The sequence below is a fragment of the Gymnodraco acuticeps genome, unplaced genomic scaffold, assembly GCF_902827175.1.
Source record: "Gymnodraco acuticeps unplaced genomic scaffold, fGymAcu1.1, whole genome shotgun sequence".
In the NCBI taxonomy this organism is placed as follows: domain Eukaryota; kingdom Metazoa; phylum Chordata; class Actinopteri; order Perciformes; family Bathydraconidae; genus Gymnodraco; species Gymnodraco acuticeps.
The window spans coordinates 589,249-607,958 of NW_022991930.1; the positions used below are offsets into that span (position 1 = coordinate 589,249).

The following is an 18,710-nucleotide window of genomic DNA, read 5'->3' on the forward strand; positions in this document are numbered from 1 at the left end:
TTCTTTTACAATTTTAGAATCGAAACGGGGAATCGATAAGAACCGGAATCGGAATCGATACATTTCAAACGATACCCATCCCTATTGTTAGCTAATGAATGTTTCCATGCTGAACAACAGCAACATGACAACGTTTCCATTGGTCCCTCTTCTTTAGAGAAGACCAGGAAATGATGGATACACGGATCGTGTTCAAATCAATCTTCACCCTGAGGGGGGCCGGCGCGCCCCTCAACACCCTCCACTTTAGCTGCCATGGAGGGGACACTCCCCTCTTATTTTCGGGGTAAGTCATTCATCTCAACCTAAATATTTGGCTCTTCATCTTCCTTAACACTTGAAAATGGTATTGATTATCTGGGGCAATGAGCAGAGATGGCAAAAGTACACACATCCTTTACTCAAGTGGACGTACAGATACTCGTGTTTAGAAGTACTCTGGTGAAAGTAGAAGTACTGACTAAACTTCTTGACTCAAGTGAAAGTAAAGAGGCTTTGAAATGTACTTCAGTAAAAAGTACCCATAACTACCATCTGTTTTAAAGAGTACCTGACCTCCCTTTATATTAATAGAACAATAATGTCATTGTTAGCTAATGAATGCTTCCATGCTGAACAACGCGACTTCCGACTGATTTCGATAGAGCGGGTCACAAATGTGTGATACTGATTGCTTACTTTCCCAAGGTTGTAAGTATAGTTACAAAAACAAAATGAATTCTGAAGTTACCAATAAAAACGTAAATTCCAAAATGCTCGTAGAAACAGTAAGAGAGGGACGGACATGTTATCAGAAGTCGTCCTCACCTGATGAGAGTGTCTGTCCCCTGCAGTGTGTTGACCCACACGACTGAGTTCCCAGAATGCCCTTCTGCAACCGTCTCGGCCCTCCTGGTGTTCAGGTTCCACATGTGGATGGCACCCTTACCTGACCTGCAAAAATCCAACAGATGGCTTTTTATTAGATATATTAGAGCTGTCGCAATATTATTATATTGTATAAAATACTGATGAAAAATGTAATATTGATATGTTAATACAATCATATAAGTGCCTCTTAAATGTTTATGTTAATCTTGTTCAAACTATCATCTATGCCCAATACAAAAGTCAAAAAAAATTCACAATTAATAACGTGCTCACTAATCAAAGTTAAATATGAATTTGATTGATACAATGTTTCTATTTTATAACGATATTTTGTCACAGCCCTAATATATAAAAAGAAATATATAATTCAAAATTACTCTCAACAACATTTAAAGAGAAAACAACATAACAGATTTGCTCTAAAGTAATAAATACTGAAATAACATTGTAACTTTTGGTGTGTGGTGCTTTAAAAGCTGCTCAACATCAAAAACTGAAATGAACCCTGATTGGCTGGCCTAATATCTACTTATTACCAGAGGTGGGAAGTAGTGAAGTACAAATACTTTGTTACTGTACTTAAATACATGTTTCTGGTATCAGTACTTTACTCCACTACTTATTTTTCTGACGACTTTTTACTTTGACTTCTTACATGTTGAACCCAAATACCTGTACTTTCTACTTCTCACATGTTGAACTCAAATACCTGTACTTTCTACTTCTTACATGTTGAACACAAATACCTGTACTTTCTACTTCTTACATGTTGAACCCAAATACCTGTACTTTCTACTTCTTACATGTTGAACTCAAATACCTGTACTTTCTACTTCTTACATGTTGAACTCAAATACCTGTACTTTCTACTTCTTACATGTTGAACTCAAATACCTGTACTTTCTACTTCTTACATGTTGAACACAAATACCTGTACTTTCTACTTCTTACATGTTGAACTCAAATACCTGTACTTTCTACTTCTTACATGTTGAACTCAAATACCTGTACTTTCTACTTCTCTCATTTTCCAAACAGCTGGTTCCTTTAGTCTGAATGTGTGTTTGATGCGTGATCATTATTCTTTAGAGTCATTGCGTGCCTATTGATTTGAACACGATCCGTGTATCCATCATTTCCTGGTCTTCTCTAAAGAAGAGGGACCAATGGAAACGTTGTCATGTTGCCGTTGTTCAGCATGGAAACATTCATTAGCTAACAATGACATTATTGTTCTATTAATATAAAGGGAGGTCAGGTACTCTTTAAAAGCAGCTGCTAGTTATGGGTACTTTTTACTGAAGTACACTTCAAAGCCTCTTTACTTTCACTTGAGTCAAGAAGTTTAGTCAGTACTTCTACTTTTACCACAGTACTTCTAAACACGAGTATCTGTACTTCCACTTGAGTAAAGGATGTGTGTACTTTTGCCATCTCTGCTCATTGCCCCAGATAATCAATACCATTTTCAAGTGTTAAGGAAGATGAAGAGCCAAATGTTTAGGTTGAGATGAATGACTTACCCCGAAAATAAGAGGGGAGTGTCCCCTCCATGGCAGCTAAAGTGGAGGGTGTTGAGGGGCGCGCCGGCCCCCCTCAGGGTGAAGATGGGGGACGGAGCGGGACGAGACATCCCTGGGTCCTGCAATCAATGTATGGCTGCAATGTGTCAGGAATCCCACTGGAACAGAAGAACAAAGAGCAGATAGATTCAAGGCTTTTATTGTCATGTGTGCATAACTACATAGTTATGTCGATGAAAATCTTAGGTCACAGGCTCCTCCAACAGCGCAACACAATAAAACAGATATAATAGTGCAAGTAAATACAATAAAATAGAATAGAAGTAGTGCCATAAGAGTCAAGTGATACATCATTTGCAAGTTGCAAACAGGTGAATGTTATGGATGTTCTTAGTTCCAGTGTTTAACCTGAGATGAGTTCCTTCTTGAATAAGTGCAGTTACTAAATGCAGTTTAAGCTCTTCTCAGTATCTCAACACTAGACCTTGTCAGTAGGAGTGCTAAATGTTCCATTAAACTAAGATATATTGTCTCAGAGGGATGCAGTACATGAGGTAAAAGTCAAATGCAGGCCTGAAATCATCAGAAACCCAGACATTGTCAGAAGGAAACTCGATTTTGCCTGGAAGCCTTTCACACAGCAGACAGTTGTGTTTAATGCTCTGTCTGTATCTGCTCTATTGTTAGCCGCTACAAACCCTGTGGCCCTCTCTCCGTCTTCCTCCTCCTCCTCCTCCTCTACCTGATAACACCTCTCTTACTCAATAAGTCATAAATCACAACCCCTGACAGCTTAATTACAGTAAACACACGGAGATTCGGGCTTCTCACTCCTCTTGCGATCAACAGCCGTTGTCCCAGAGGCACAAATAACAGCTCTGGCTTTTATGTCGTTTGTAGACAGGGCTGCAGAGGAAACCGATCCAACCGCAGGTATGCTGCAAGGAAATAATGCGTCAACATTAAATTACAGTACCATCACAGGTGAGTGACTGTCAGTGATTGGATTCAGATGGCCTATTCGCTAAACTGCTGTTGTTTTCATTATTATACCATAAAAGAGTTGAAAAAGTAAGAGTGACCCAACCTCTCAGTTTTAACAGGGAACAATGGCCAGACGATGACTTGAAAACAACCACGCACTCAAATACCTATGAATAATTGCGTACTAATAAAAAAAACAATTCGAACAGCCGGTTTTACTTGCTACCAACCTCGAAGCTGCCTCGTAAATTCCTTCCTCCCCACACTGCAATAATATGAATATCCGGTTATCAGCAATCACACGCTCACCAGGAGTCAATCTTAAATATGACTTTTCCAAAAATATCAAAATAAGCTGAACCGCGCTTCTTAAAGTTTTAGAAATAAAGCAGCGCACAAGAACCTACTGAAGGTGGCTTTAGTAATGCTTTGGTATTTAGGGATATGTACCCTTATTTAGAGTCCTTTCAAGAGTTAGATCAGGACTATGACACTCCCTAATAGGAAGCTTGATTAAGGACATGATTAGCTTAGCTTAGCATAAAGACCATAACTCCACCTACCAGTAACCCAAGTGGGTTGAAGGGGGATTTAGCCTTTGGGCAAACCCAAACAACCAATCCGAATAGTAAAAGTTATTTATGAACCCTCTGTTGTTTGTTCATCTCACGAAAAAAAAAAAAACCCGCTGCCATTTTACTAAATGCATCAATCGACACTTAACTGGCTGCCCTTCAGAGCCACGATTAATCTCAGAAAGACACAGAATGTTTTATGCTTCAAGTCTTTTTCTGTCGAGTACCTCTAATACTCAATTGCAAACATATTAGGTATTAGGGCTGCAGGATATATCGTGTCATGACGATAATCACGATATGCGCATGCACGATATTCACATCGCTTGGACGTGAGATTTAAAAAAAAAAAATTAAGTTTTTTTTTTTTAGGACTTACGATATTAAGTAGGAAAATTAACTCAAACACGTCATGTTACAATTAATTTGCTGCTTCTTACAAAAGGAAAACTTGCACGGCTCTCATGTCAGTGAGTGACATGCACATCCACCAATCACAATCAAATCTCCAAAGCAAACGGACCCGGTGATTAAAGGTAAAAACACTGAATAAAGTAGTTTCATGTGTTTCTCCAGGGCAGTTCGGCGCTGCTAACCGAGCTAGCTCAGCTTGTTGCTCTGATAACTTAAGATCCAGACGTCCGTGACTAAAATCCTTCATCCGGTTAAATATAGTTAAAGAAATTGTATAGCATTAAAGTTCAAGAAAGGATGGTTTGCGGGGGAAAAAAAACGGTATTTTCTTCAATTCCTGTATGTTTTCATATCGCAATATACAGTGCAAGTTCTCCCACTTAAAAAGATGAGAGGCCTGTAATTTTCATCCTAGGTACACTTCAACTATGAGAGACAAAATGAGAAAAAAAAAAATCCAGAAAATCACATTGTCTAATTTTTAAAGAATTTATTTGCAAATTATGGTGGAAAATAAGTATTTGGTCAATAACAAAAGTTAATCTCAATACTTTGTTATATACCCTTTGTTGGCAATGACAGAGGTCAAACGTTTTCTGTAAGTCTTCACAAGGTTTTCACACACTGTTGCTGGTATTTTGGCCCATTCCTCCATGCAGATCTCCTCTAGAGCAGTGATGTTTTGGGGCTGTCGCTGGGCAACACGGATTTTCAACTCCCTCCAAAGATTTTCTATGGGGTTGAGATCTGGAGACTGGCTAGGCCTCTCCAGAACCTTGAAATGCCTCTTACGAAGCCACTCCTTTGTTGCCCGGGTGGTGTGTTTGGGATCATTGTAATGCTGAAAGACCCAGCCACGTTTCATCTTCAATGCCCATGCTGATGGAAGGAGGTTGTCACTCAAAATCTCACGATACATGGCCCCATTCATTCTTTCCTTTACACAGATCAGTCGTCCTGGTCCCTTTGCAGAAAAACAGCCCCACAGCATGATGTTTCCACCCCCATGTTTCACAGTGTGGTGTCCTTTGGATGCAACTCAGCATTCTTTCTCCTCCAAACACGTCTAGTTGAGTTTTTACCAAAAAGTTCTATTTTGGTTTCATCTGACCATATGACATTCTCCCAATCCTCTTCTGGATCATCTAAATGCTCTCTAGCAAACTTCAGACGGGCCTGGACATGTACTGGCTTAAGCAGGGGGACACGTCTGGCACTGCAGGATTTGAGTCCCTGGCGGCGTAGTGTGTTACTGATGGTAGCCTTTGTTACTTTGGTCCCAGCTCTCTGCAGGTCATTGACGGTCCCCCCGTGTGGTTCTGGGATTTTTGCTCACCGTTCTTGTGATCATTTTGACCCCACGGGGTGAGATCTTGCGTGGAGCCCCAGATCGAGGGAGATTATCAGTGGTCTTGTATGTCTTCTATTTTCTAATAATTGCTCCCACAGTTGATTTCTTCACACCAAGCTGCTTACCTATTGCAGATTCAGTCTTCCCAGCCTGGTGCAGGTCTACAATTTTGTTTTTGGTGTCCTTTGACAGCTCTTTGGTCTTGGCCATAGTGGAGTTTGTAGTGTGACTGTTTGAGGTTGTGGACAGGTGTCTTTTATACTGATAACGAGTTCAAACAAGTGCCATTAATACAGTTAACAAGTGGAGGACAGAGGAGGCTCTTAAAGAAGAAGTTACAGGTCTGTGAGAGCCAGAAATCTTGTTTGTTTGTAGGTGACCAAATACTTATTTTACCGAGGAATTTACCAATTAATTCATTAAAAATCCTACAATGTGATTTCCTGGATTCTTTCCCCCCATTCTGTCTCTCATAGTTGAAGTGTACCTAGGATGAAAATTACAGGCCTCTCTAATCTTTTTAAGTGGGAGAACTTGCACAATTGGTGGCTGACTAAATACTTTTTTGCCCCGCTGTATATCGCAGGCGGGAAAAAATCGCAATGGCACTTTTTTCCAATATCGTGCAGCCCCATTAGGTATCTTGTTTGTTTTGTTTTTTAAACGAGACAAAGAGTAAACGTTATAACTGGTTCATGTCCTTGGTGTGATGTTGATAGGATACTAGAGACACCAGGAAGTCACAACTTCACGCTAAGAAATAGCAGTTTTCAGTTGTTATGCTAAGCTAACTGTCTACTAACTATTGAACAGAGACATGAGAGTTGCATCTTCTTGTTTAAACAAAGTAATAAAGCGCCTAAGTGTATTTCTCCAAAAACTATTCTAGCACAATTGGAGTCACTATTTGTAAAATGGCCTTCCGAGTTAATGAGCACAACATCAACACCCGACACTCAGTCACCCCCTCCTCCACTTTTACTTATCATAACCCTTGATTCTGGCAATCAGTAGTCGCCGAAACTGGAGCCTGAGGCATTCAGGAGCAACTCATTTCAGGAGGTTAGTGGTTAAATTGTCCATGAGAATTTGTGAAGCGCAGAGACAGAAGAGACCCCTAAACAGCCTGCCTAATTAAGGACGCTCAGTGCAGTCTGACCGACTCACAAGGACACAGTCATTCCATCACAATGCATGCTCGCAAAAACAGTTCACGTTTTCCCTGCTTACTACAGAAAAGATCCATCAATCAAAGTATGTGAAATGACCAACGTTATACTTGAATGGGTGAAAGATGATGTCTACAGTATGTCCATCGGTATTGACCATTAGGTATCACTCGTACAACTAAACCAGCAGGAAAACGACAACCGTACAAACTTGCTTTGGCGTGGTATGAAAAAAATGGCAATAACCGTCAGAGTTTTTGTGAGGGTCTATCCGTTAAGCTGTGTGTAGATAGGTACGACTGCATTCCTGCGCCAGAGTCCTGCTCCTGTGTGAGTGTGTGACAGGTGGGGCTCACCCTGATAACAGGTGGATTAGCCGGCCCTTATTGTCCTCCTGCAGCAGGCCTGAAAGGAGCTGTGAGTCACGGTCGGACCAAACCGTCTGTTTTCATTGTCCAAAGACAAGTGTCTGAAAGGCTTTCCAGTGGCTATCATAGCTCACTGTCAATCACAAACAACAATAAGGGACAGTGATGGCGATGGCGGAGGACTATGTAACCACATTTGTTTTTTTTTAAAGTTGTAAAGTGGTGTCGGAAAGAGTTGTAAACCCAGAAAGTAGTTCGCATTTTAGCATCTGGGTTCCTTTCTTGAAATCAATGGTTTTTGGCAAGATGCATGAAATAAGGTTAATACAATGTTACAAGATGTTATGTTCTACGTCATAAAATGCATCAGTGAATACCCGACTGGTGAACGCCTAAAGCTTTAAAGTGTCTTTAAAAAGGCAGCTATAAAATAACTAAATAAGCGAACTAAACATCTTCATGCTAAACATTAGCCACTTAGATTAGCGGTGGTGACATGAAGTCATGTGACCGTTATTCAGTTTGTTTACAGCATTACGTTAGATATTTATGATTTGCCTCAACTATTATAAAAGTGGGGTTAATATATGGACATTATCTTGCTAAAAAAACACAAGTACCATAAATGTGTGTTTGCCACAATATTCCAAAATCCAATGGAAAAATCCCATTGCTTTCGATGCTGATTTCCGGGTCGGCCAACAATAACACATCATGGACTCTGTAATGCCCACTTTCCCCTGCCACTACTTCCTCAGTTTCTTCACTTTTCCAAGCGTCAGCATTTCCAGTGTCTGAATTGCCCACGACAGTCCCATTGTTGTGGGCGAGAGTCCTCCACAAACCCAAATACAAACACACAGCTCAGGAAGGGGGAGACAGATACTGTAAACAAACAAGACGGTGGCAGGATGTCACTCTAATCTATTTGTGAGGATCCTCAAATTGTTCCTCGCCAACAGAGAGAAGCAGTCGAGCAAACAATCAAACCTGTCACTTTAACAGCTTGTAGGTTTGAAGTCTGTAGCGAATGCAGAGATACCTTTCTGGAGAAGTGGCAGAAGGTTAGTAGCTGGGGTATCTGTGATCCTCATGGTATAGATCCTTAAGGAATAGTTACCTGTTCTATTAAGATAAGGGCTACAATATTATGAAAAAGTAAGTCATTGCGATTATTTTTGACCAATATTGCAATTGAGATATGATTCACAAAGAAAGACTGATCCTTCTTGATGTATAATTCACTATATCATTGAAAAAATACATCTTTAAATTATCATTGCGTCATTTCGATGGCACAAATACGTTTTGTTCAGTCTGTAGAATGTGATTTGTAGGCTTGGACATCTTTGAAGCTCCACAATACTTAATCAAAAATGGTATTTAAAACCACCAACTAGCATTGTGCTTCCTGTAATTTAAATACCATTTTTTAATTACAATTACATTTGACTTAATTTTAGATCTCCAAACTTCTCTACTTGCAGAATTTTACTTCCATAAAATGAGCAATAGATACCCAATAGGTCAGTGAACTGTCTTATGTCCATGTCCACAATAACATCTCATTAACTAACCAGGCCTAAAGCGTGCGTCTTGGACAGGGCCAAATAAATGAGAGTGAGTGATTAATAAAGCTGGATATGGTGGGAAGGGGCATGAGAGGAGAATCCTGCTGGCCCAGTAACAGATAAGACAGCTCCGGAGTAATCCGACTCTAAGTCTGTGGATAAAGGCAGTTTGTCTCTTCTTGGGCCGTCTGTCCACACCTAGCGGGTAATTAGGCCTAATTATGAGAGAAAGGTCCGCTTCCCCTTCATGTTATTAAATAAGAGCCAGCCTCGTCCGCCAAGCGTCTCTCAACACCAGCAAGGGGCTGGCGACCTTCAGATCAAACGCAGCCACTATCTGTGCCCTCCCTGAACATTGCTGCACATATGAGGGTTTGAAGAGGGAGGGGACAGAGAGGGTATTCGTTATGATATGGCGCATCAAAGTTTTTTGACTGGAGGTGAAGGGGGAGTCCTGTCCGCATTCCTCCCTGGGCTCTTTTGCGCTGGTATCATGTGATCAGCAGCTACCCACCTGAGCTGCCCCCTTGTCAAACTCTGCCATTCATAAATAAGGGATGGACATAGTGATCACAGGACGTTTGTTATAGAAGCATTATAATGCCGCAGCTTCACAGGAGCCATTATGGAGGCATGGGATCCCGAGATCCCCCGCTGATATCAGCCTCATCAAAAATGAGATCTGAGCTGCGTGATGAAAACTGAAGGAGATTACACATAGCTCAGAAGCTGCTTTCTAGATAGGACTTCCAATGACAAGACAACTTTGTAACATTTCAACCAATAGTGATCTTTCCTGTAACATCTTAGCCAACAAGCTTCAAACAAAGACCCTAAATCCGTTCATAGCTGCTACATCATACTTCAGCTATTCGTCATTCTGCTGCTCAAACACAAGCAATAGTCTTATCAGCCGTTTCCCTCTTTTTCACCGTCTCGCCAAGGAGGCACTTCCACCTCACCGGCTGGGGGGTGAGCTGGCTCTAGGATCATTAGTCAGCCTTTCTGCCCTCACCCTCCCCCAACAAATACAGATCCTTCTGAGGAGGAAACCAACGTGCCAAATGGAGAGCGAGGTCCATTATTAAAAGTCCAGTTAGACAAACAACATGGGAAGTGGCGAGGAAGACACACGCCCTTTATTGTGTCTTGGTGGGGTTATCTGGCCTGGATAAACATCCCAGCGTCAGACAGAGGCTGAAGTCAGACACAAGTGCACCAACACCCACTGTCAGTCACAGGTCCAATGAGTGGGAAGAGGTGGCATTGTCCACGTGAATGGCGTGAATGCTAAGCAGGGGCCATAGCAGATAAGAGCTAAATGCCTTGTGGGTGTCACTGAGGCAGGCCCTGATGGAGCACTGTGTCCGAGGGTCCTGTTTTAGGAGGTCCTGACGGTGGTCAACAGGTACCAGGAGCCTTATCTGTTTGCATTATCACCCATTTCCTCCATAGAGGATACAGAGACACAAGAGGGTCGACAGCTCGAGTGTCATCACACATCTCCACACGTTAGGGGTGTGAAGGGTTTCGGATCTATAGGGGTTTGGCTGTCCATACAGCAAAGATATGAAAACAAGTAGATGCATTATGCAACAGTGGGCAAAGGACACACAAAACAACAACATGTTACACTTTGTCAACATGCACAGGTCCCTGTGTTACACCTGTCAGTCATCTGCAAGGGTGTGGTGAGTGACTGCATGAAGGCTAAGTAATAGACGGTGAAAGGATTGACAGAGGGTTAACTGGTCGTAGTTATACAGGGCGAACAGCAGGGTTACAATGAGGTCATTCTTGGTCTCGAATTATGATGTCTGCTTTCCTATGTAATAAAACACACTATTGGACCTATAATATTCACTCTGGGCATCAGTATTGCTGCAAGGCTGAGTATCATGAATTTAAAATGAAGAATCCATCAGGGGTAAGAAACAAAACTAATAATATTAAAAAAGTATATTAACGTTTTTGATGATATCATGTACTGATGCATGATGTGTCGCTTTAAATGGAAACACATAAATAAATAAACTACTGCAATCCCTCCCCACCCCTACTTTAATGCTTTGGTGCATAGGCATTTTCCTTTAACTCTTAGTTTTCCTTATTTTGTGTGTCTTGGATAATTAAATGTATAATACCATTTAAATGAAGAGAACAAGTTTAACATTTGTACATCCTGATGGAAGATAGCGTGAGCTGGATATAGGAGCTACACGATCAAACTAAAAAGCACTCGTATAGTGTAAAGTAAGGCTGCACTGTGCCCCATATAACATACATAATGCAATGTAATATAAAGTTCTGAATTTGGATCCACTTAAAAATTACACTTGACAATCACAGGATGTGTGCCAGCCTTCTTCATTAACAGTGACTCAATGTCAGTGCATAGCTAAAACAAATGCATTTGCTTAACCATAATGCTTAATAATTGATTTAGCTAATCTATGACCACCAAACTTTATTTAAATAGCGTGTGGTTTATGTTGCTTCAGTAACTGGCATATACATACCACTGACTTTAGTAAGGCTATTACACTTGATATGACTGATCCACAAGCTTAACCTGTATGATAATGCACTGCAGAATACAAACCTATGAAGCTTATTCTACTTGAAGATAAGGGGTTTAACTAGCGAGTTAAAGTAATAGAGACGTATTTAACAAAACAATCTTATTGTATTGGTATTGTTTGTAGCTATTGCTTTGCTCATATTGTGTACAGGTTACAGTCATCTTGTTTACTGGACGTTATCAGGGCTGCTATACTCACAAGTTGCTATGATTTACCATCCTAAAGATAAAGCATAACATACAATGTTAGAGTGGAAACAGAAAAGATACAACTGCAATTAATATCTATAAAGGCACTTAAGGCTAGCTTAAACTGTCATGTTGTTTACAGCAAGGAGGTTAGCAACAAGCTAGCAACTGCCTAAAACAACAGGCTAAAACCAACACGTGTACCTTGGTATTACGCGAGAGGCACTGTCGCTGCGTGAAGCCGTTTCATTACAGTGAAGAGAGAAGCTTTAACAACACAGAAACACAAACCATCTCAGTGACACACCGGTGTTCTGAAAGTTGTCAGCCAGCTTTGCGAGGAGGAAATACAAAACATGCGCCACAGCTGAAGGACCCCTTTTTGGAGCGTGTGAGCTGCCCACGAGAGTGCCTGTATAGAAAACTCAAGACTCTCTCTCTCTCTCTGCTCAGTGGAATGACTGCCTGCCTGTGCCTGTGTGTGTGTGTGTGTGTGTGTGTGTGTGTGTGTGTGTGTGTGTGTGTGTGTGTGTGTGTGTGTGTGTGTGTGTGTGTGTGTGTGTGTGTGTGTGTGTGTGTGTGTGTGTGTGTGTGTGTGTGTGCGTGTGTGTGCGTTGTTTCATTTCTAGGCATATCTTTTTCAGGGTAGCTATATAATGTCATGCAATGTCTTTAAATTATATAGGCCAGGGGTATTCAACAAAAATTCAACGAGGTCCAGTTAGAGAAAATCTCCCCATGCAAACGATGGAACATCAAAATGTGTAACTTGCTTTATGAATTAGTGTGATATATATTGAAGTAGCTGCAGCTGTATCAACGTCTGCATGTAATCAACAACTGACTGCCAATCAAATAAAGAAAGTACAATTCAAAAACACAATATTAATTGTCAATTAACATTGAACTATACAGATTAACAGTACAATACTGTTGATATGTGTAATGTTCCTCTCGGGCTGCATTTAAAAATAAAATAGAGAAAATAAGTAAAATAGCTTTTGAAAATGTGTGCATCTTAAAAGTGCTTCATTTTAGATTAATAACATAAAGTGTAGCAGCAGCTTGAGTTTCCCTTTTTCTTTGTTAACCGTTTCACATCATGACTTAAGAGTTTCAGACGATTATAGAACAATATCAGTCTTTACACATCATAACAATTGAACAGTTTTCAAATGTATCTTTCTTTCCCTCTTATATTGCAGTCCCTCTGTGACGAAGGTAACTTCGTCACTATGGACTGACGGCTTCAGGCCGGGTAATATTGCACTTTATTAGCGTTTGCACAGTACAGTTGATGTCTGTGGCTGATGATTGTGTCCACCTGGTGTCCTGTGTTGTCTCCTCCCCCCTCACCTGTGTCTTGTTGTGCTGATTAGAGTGTGTGTATTTAGTCTGTTGAGAGGCAGGGACTGTGGGTGAGATCCTGGTGGCTGCAGGCTGGGCTCACGTGAACAGCAACAGCAGGATTGAGGCTGTGTGTAATGTGTTCATATTTTAATAAATGCCCACGTCGGGTTATATTTTTGGACGTTCTTCCTCTGCCTCCTTGCTTGGTCTGGGCCGCTCAACGGCCAGCTTCACACCCTCACTCGCTTTTTTTTGTTCCGTGCGAGAATTGAGCTCGAGCTTGTCCTGCCAGGATTTAAAATCTGGGCTGAAATTGTGTCAGGGCCATTCTCATACACACATGCAGGTGCTCATTGGTTATCCTGGAACCAGGGCCGTCCCTCCATACAGGCCGATCATGCAGACTGCGTGGGGCCTCACCTTGCGGAGGGGGCCTCATCTTGCGGAGAGTGCCGGGCGATACAGGGAGAGAAGCGTAGAAGAGAGTGTACAGCTATATGAGGTGTGATTTGTGCCAAAGAACAGATAACTAAGCTAACTGAGCGGAGAACTAACGTGTCAACGTCCGCCAACGCCTCCATCAATTTTGAATGGGTTGATGTAGAATACTATGGGATTCGTTTTGTATCATAAAGATAAAGCAACACTTTCTCAGAATAAAGCAAAACTATGAGTTTAAAAGAGAAAAAAAACAAGTCAAGCAAAATAAAATACATTTCAAAAATAAAACTATAGCCTAAGTTGCAAACAAATCATTTGTGTAATCATGTACAATAAGTATTTTTTCTTTGTTTTAACATAGGTTTTTATTTGCAGTTCTTGTTTCTTCTTTCTCAATGATCAGACTTTTGCTCTCGCTGCAGCTTTCTCATTTGCGCTCCTTCACTTTTTGTTTGAGATTCTGACACAAACCTCCCAGGTGGGCGGGACTTTCAGGGGTGTGTCCCCATTGGCTACTCAGTTTTTGAGTGACAGCCCAGTCCTCCAGTGATTGTACAGTGCAGGCAGCAGCGGTGCGGTAGCTGAGATAGAACCTGGAACACCCCCAGAAGAACCAGCATTTCAATTATTATAATACTACAAGTGAAAATATATGTAAGTATTGATCATTTGATCATCACCTTCTCCGTTGCTGCACCCACCCTCTGGAACTCACTACCCAAATCCATCAGAGACTCTGCCTCCCTCACAGCATTCAAAACATCACTCAAAACTTATCTGCTGGTTCCATAGCCTTACACTGAAAGACAGGAACAGCCTGAACAGCATTGTTAAAACCTGCTCCAAGATCATCAGCGTGAAACAGAGAGACTTAAATTCCTTCTGTAACCAACAGATTCTGCGGAAAGCAGAGAGCATTCTGAACTCTCCAGGTCGTGAACTCTCCAGGTCGTGAACTCTCAGGTCGTGGACTCTCCAGGTCATGTTCTTTCACATGAATTTTGTCTGTTGCCATCAGGGCGAAGATATGCTCTACCTGCTCAAAGGACTAATCGCTTTTCGAAATCATTCATCCCTTCTGCACTCAAACTTTTAAATTCTTAAAAAGGCTTTTAACTTGATTATTTATTTATTATTGTGATGCTTTGAACTATTTATAGTGTAAATTAGAATTATTCACATCTGTGCTCCCGGGTGTATCTGTGTGTTTTTCTTCTTGTATGTTCCTGCCTGTGTACATGACATAAGCTGCTGCTCATAACCAATTGCCCCTTGCGGGATTAATAACGTTGTTGATTGATTGATTGATTGAAAACCCACCTGTTCAACACTGCATTCAACCACAACCCCCTTTTTCTGTTTTGTTTATCTCTTTTTGTATTTATTTTTTTTGTTGTCTTTTTTTATTCTCTGTCAAAGCGTCTTTGAGTTTCCAGAAAAGCGCTATATAAGTCCCATGTATTATTATTATTATTATCATTTGTGTTGTTTGTGCTGTACTATACGGTCTGTTTCTTTATTGTGTTAAGTGAGAAGTAAAGCTGTGCTATGAAAGTTAGCTTGTGCTACCTTTATATCCATAACAATGCAAGCTAGTAGCCTAACAGTTAGCTACATAGCTAGCAGTGAGTGAGCGTTCAGACACCGGCGCACACACTCAAACGGACTCGTGTGCCTGACTCTACCAACAGGTTTTCATGACTCTGTTTAGATATACAAGTATAAGCCATGATAGCTTATTTTATGAACACGCTAATTTGATATGAAAATCAATGGAGGCTGAGTTAACTTTGTAGGAAAACCTACCGTCCATGACTGCCCCTGAGCTGTGTTTTATTTGTTAACTTCATATTTTTAATTTCCTAAAACATTATTTTCCTCTCATATTAACAGTGTGGATCATTGAGACAGCGTGGCGTCCAGAGTCTTATCCCGTTTTCCCACTTCCTCTGAGGGGACAGCACGGAGGGGGGGGGGGGGCATGAAGAGAGACCTGCACCAGCTTCATCCACGCTGGCGTTGCTGTTATCACAGTGTCATTTCATTTGACCAAATGTCTTTACATATACATTTAATAGATTTTATTATTATCCACCTTTTTGTTTTATGTCCTTTTATTTAAAACATTCTTTGAGACTTCATCTTCTGGTTCAAATTTCAATAAATGTAATTTGTATAATCACTTTTGTCTTTATTCTACATGAAAATGTTAGAGATTCCATTCAAATCTGTTGATTATTCAGATCTTCCTCAGGCACATAGTATGTCGAATTTGTAATGCTAAATGTATATCATTTTCTCACAGGATATAGAATGAAACAACACCGTTTGTATCCATTGTGTATGAATGCTTCAGCTCTTCAGACCAACATGTAAGATGTGAGCATGTTCCTAATTGTGTTGGTATGCAATAGGTTTGGTAAAAGCAAATCTGCCACTTTTATATTTAATTTGTTAAATTAAAGCAGTCTTTAATTGTTTGTCCTAAACATAGCAATATATGCTTTTGAAATGTAACATGTCTTTGAAAAAATAACAGTATACATTTTATATTGTGTATCACCTTTAGCTTGAAAATACATAGATGTGTTTTTTTTATCTATAAAATAGATAGACAGACACTTTATCAATCCCAATTTGGGAAATTATTTAACAGCAGCAGTGTGTTCAGGTATTAAAATATTTAAAGTTGGAATAAAGTATAAACTACACAACACAAGTATAATGCACAGCAATCCATAAGAGAAGTCCGATATGTTCATGAAAACTCCCCAGGAGACACCGACACTAACGTGTTAACGTGGCCGAGTGGACTCCGGAGTTTTCTGCATGAGTTGCACTGTATGATCTGTGGTGTAGTGGGCTGTCACTCAAAAACTGAGTAGCCAATGGGGACACACTCCTGAAAGTCCCGCCCACCAGGGATGTTTGTGTCAAAATCGAAAACAAAAAATGAGGGCAAACGAGAAGAGCTGCAGCGAGAGCAAAAGTCTGATCATTGAGAAAGAAGCAAAGAGAACTGCAAACAAAAATAAGTTTAAACAAAGAAAAAGACTTATAGTTTACATGATTACACAAATGATTTGTTTGCAACTTATAGTTTTATTTTTGAAATTTATTTTATTTTGCTTGACTCAGTTTTTTTTTCTTTTAAACTCATAGTTTTGCTTTATTCTGAGAAAGTGTTGCTTTATTTTTATGATACAAAACGAATCCCATACAATACAGGGGACTTCACGACGATGTCAGACGCAGTGGCGGCCGGCCCATAGGGGCGCCGCCCCACCTCTTCCCACATGCAAAAAAAAATATTTAAAAAAAATATATATATTTTATATATTTATTTTTAATAAACAAGGTAAATATCATACAATTGGTATCAGTAAAATGTATAATCTACAATAAAATCTCGTTTAAAATTGTGTTACGATGTCTAAAGTTACTGATAAGTCACATGTTTCCTGCCTGGCCTTGCCCATGGCATTAGTTTATCATTACCGGGCGCCGTGCAAGGAGCCCCCGAGCCAAACAGCAGCAACCAGCATGTTGCAAAAGTCTCAATAGTAAACTGTGCCGCCGAAACATAATTTCAGCCAATCAGCGCCAATGGTCACGAGGGCGATCACGTTGGCGCCCACGTTGCTTACGTGCGTTGACGTTTTTTAGACTCGTGAGTAGGGATGGGTATCGTTTGAAATTTATCGATTCCGATTTCGATTCCGGTTCTGCTTATCGATTCCGGTTCTTATCGATTCCCCGTTTCGATTCCAAAATTGTAAAATAAAGAGGTCAAACGTTTAGATAACAAAAATATATTTATTCTTAAAAGCTTTAACTGAAATTGTTACTAAAAAATATACATGCAATACAAATGTATTGCACAATAGCTGTGCTTTATTTTAACTGAGCTATGCCTGTGGCAAGCTATTAACAGGCACTGTGCCTTGTCTTTTTCTTTTTTAGTGTAGTGGAGCCTCACTTCAGAGTGTTTACCGCGACCTATCTTTGGTGTTATGAAGTGACTGAGCTCGTGAAATGTCTACGGGAGGGCGGGGGAGCATCGCTGCGGGGCAACTGTGGACCTCTGTCGCCTGTCAGCGCAATTTATATGATGCCGTTTAAAAAAATGAAGGGCGGTGCCGGCCGTCAGCGTACCGAGCCGGCCGTCAACGGCCCGCTGACGACCGGCCGTTCTGTGATTCTCCAGGTCCGCCCTGTATTCCACCGGGTCACCGCAGCACCGCGGTGCAGACGGACCCGCTGGAATACAGGGTCTACCGCGTTTAGGAACCGTTAAGCAGAACCGAAATTGTGTATTTTGTATGGGTACCCGGTACCCGGCATTTTCTTATCGGTTCTCATCTGGAACCGAGTTTCGGTTCCCAACCCTACTCGTGAGTGACCAATGTGTTGGATGAGTTGGATGAGAATGGCTTCGTGTGCAGGTGGAGTCTCCAGACCTCGGTCCCCGCCCAATTCCGTTCAAGAGCTAATCTCCAATCCTTTCGAAAGGAGAAGTTTGGGAGATAAACTGTTGCTTAAAGACCTTGGACCGGACCAACCCGATTTGTATATATCGCAGCAAGCTCGTGAAAAAGACAAAACGTATCAACGAGGCTTCTCACGTAGCTGGTACACCAGAACAGTGGCGTTTTCTCCCGGAGGCCAAGGGAAGCCAGGCTTCCCCTGTTTTTTCGGATTGTAGTTATAATTTAAATAAATAAATAAAAACACTTTGTTTTGTTTCGATAATTCTCCTTTGCTGTGTGTTGCTGCCGGCCCGTCTCTCCCCCATTCTCATTGAGTATTTTACAAAGAGTGAAACAAACAGCGCCCCTCTAGATGTTATGGTGAAACAGTAGATTGCACTCACTGTTGCGAGAGGAGGCCAGCCGAATCTGAATTCCCTTGGTGAAAAAAAATTGAGGGATTGACCAATCAGATGAGGCTCACGTGATGCCCCTGCTAACCTGTGATTGGTCAGGGCCATGCCAAGGGAAGCCAGAGGCGGCTGGCTTCCCTTGCCTCACAATCCAATCAAATCGCATCAACTTACGGTACGTCCACACTGCAGCTTTAAACAAATCTTCAACCGCTTCCAACGCTTCTCTGCCCATTGACTTTGAATGGGGATGACGTCACTTTGCCTCGCTTGTCGCCGAACTGCATTGTGGGGGAGCGAAGCGAAGATTTCCAGGATTTTCAGGATTCAAAAGTTGAGCAATGTTCTACTTTTGAAGCTGAGCTGGAAGCGTCAGCCAATCAAATCCCGTTTATGCAAATCTGACAGTAGAAGCGCTAGCCAATCGAACAGCGTGTAAGCA

At 41.1% G+C, this 18,710-nt stretch overlaps 1 protein-coding gene across 2 annotated transcripts in view; it reads right to left on the minus strand.

The window, feature by feature from the left end:
* gnb1l (guanine nucleotide binding protein (G protein), beta polypeptide 1-like) overlaps positions 1 to 11,978 on the minus strand; it is a 49,068-nt gene extending 37,090 nt beyond the window's left edge. Inside the window, exons 1-3 of one of the 2 annotated variants that reach the window (XM_034200237.1) lie at positions 11,887 to 11,978; positions 2,394 to 2,551; positions 808 to 933 (exon numbers count right to left, since the gene is read on the minus strand). In XM_034200237.1, coding sequence (XP_034056128.1) covers positions 808 to 933; positions 2,394 to 2,503 — 236 coding nt within the window. In that variant the 5' untranslated portion in view covers positions 2,504 to 2,551; positions 11,887 to 11,978. Of the gene's footprint in view, positions 1 to 807; positions 934 to 2,393; positions 2,552 to 11,799 lie in introns of both variants that reach the window. The other variant, XM_034200239.1, reaches the window with a different exon arrangement.
* Between the last annotated feature and the right edge of the window lie 6,732 nt (positions 11,979 to 18,710).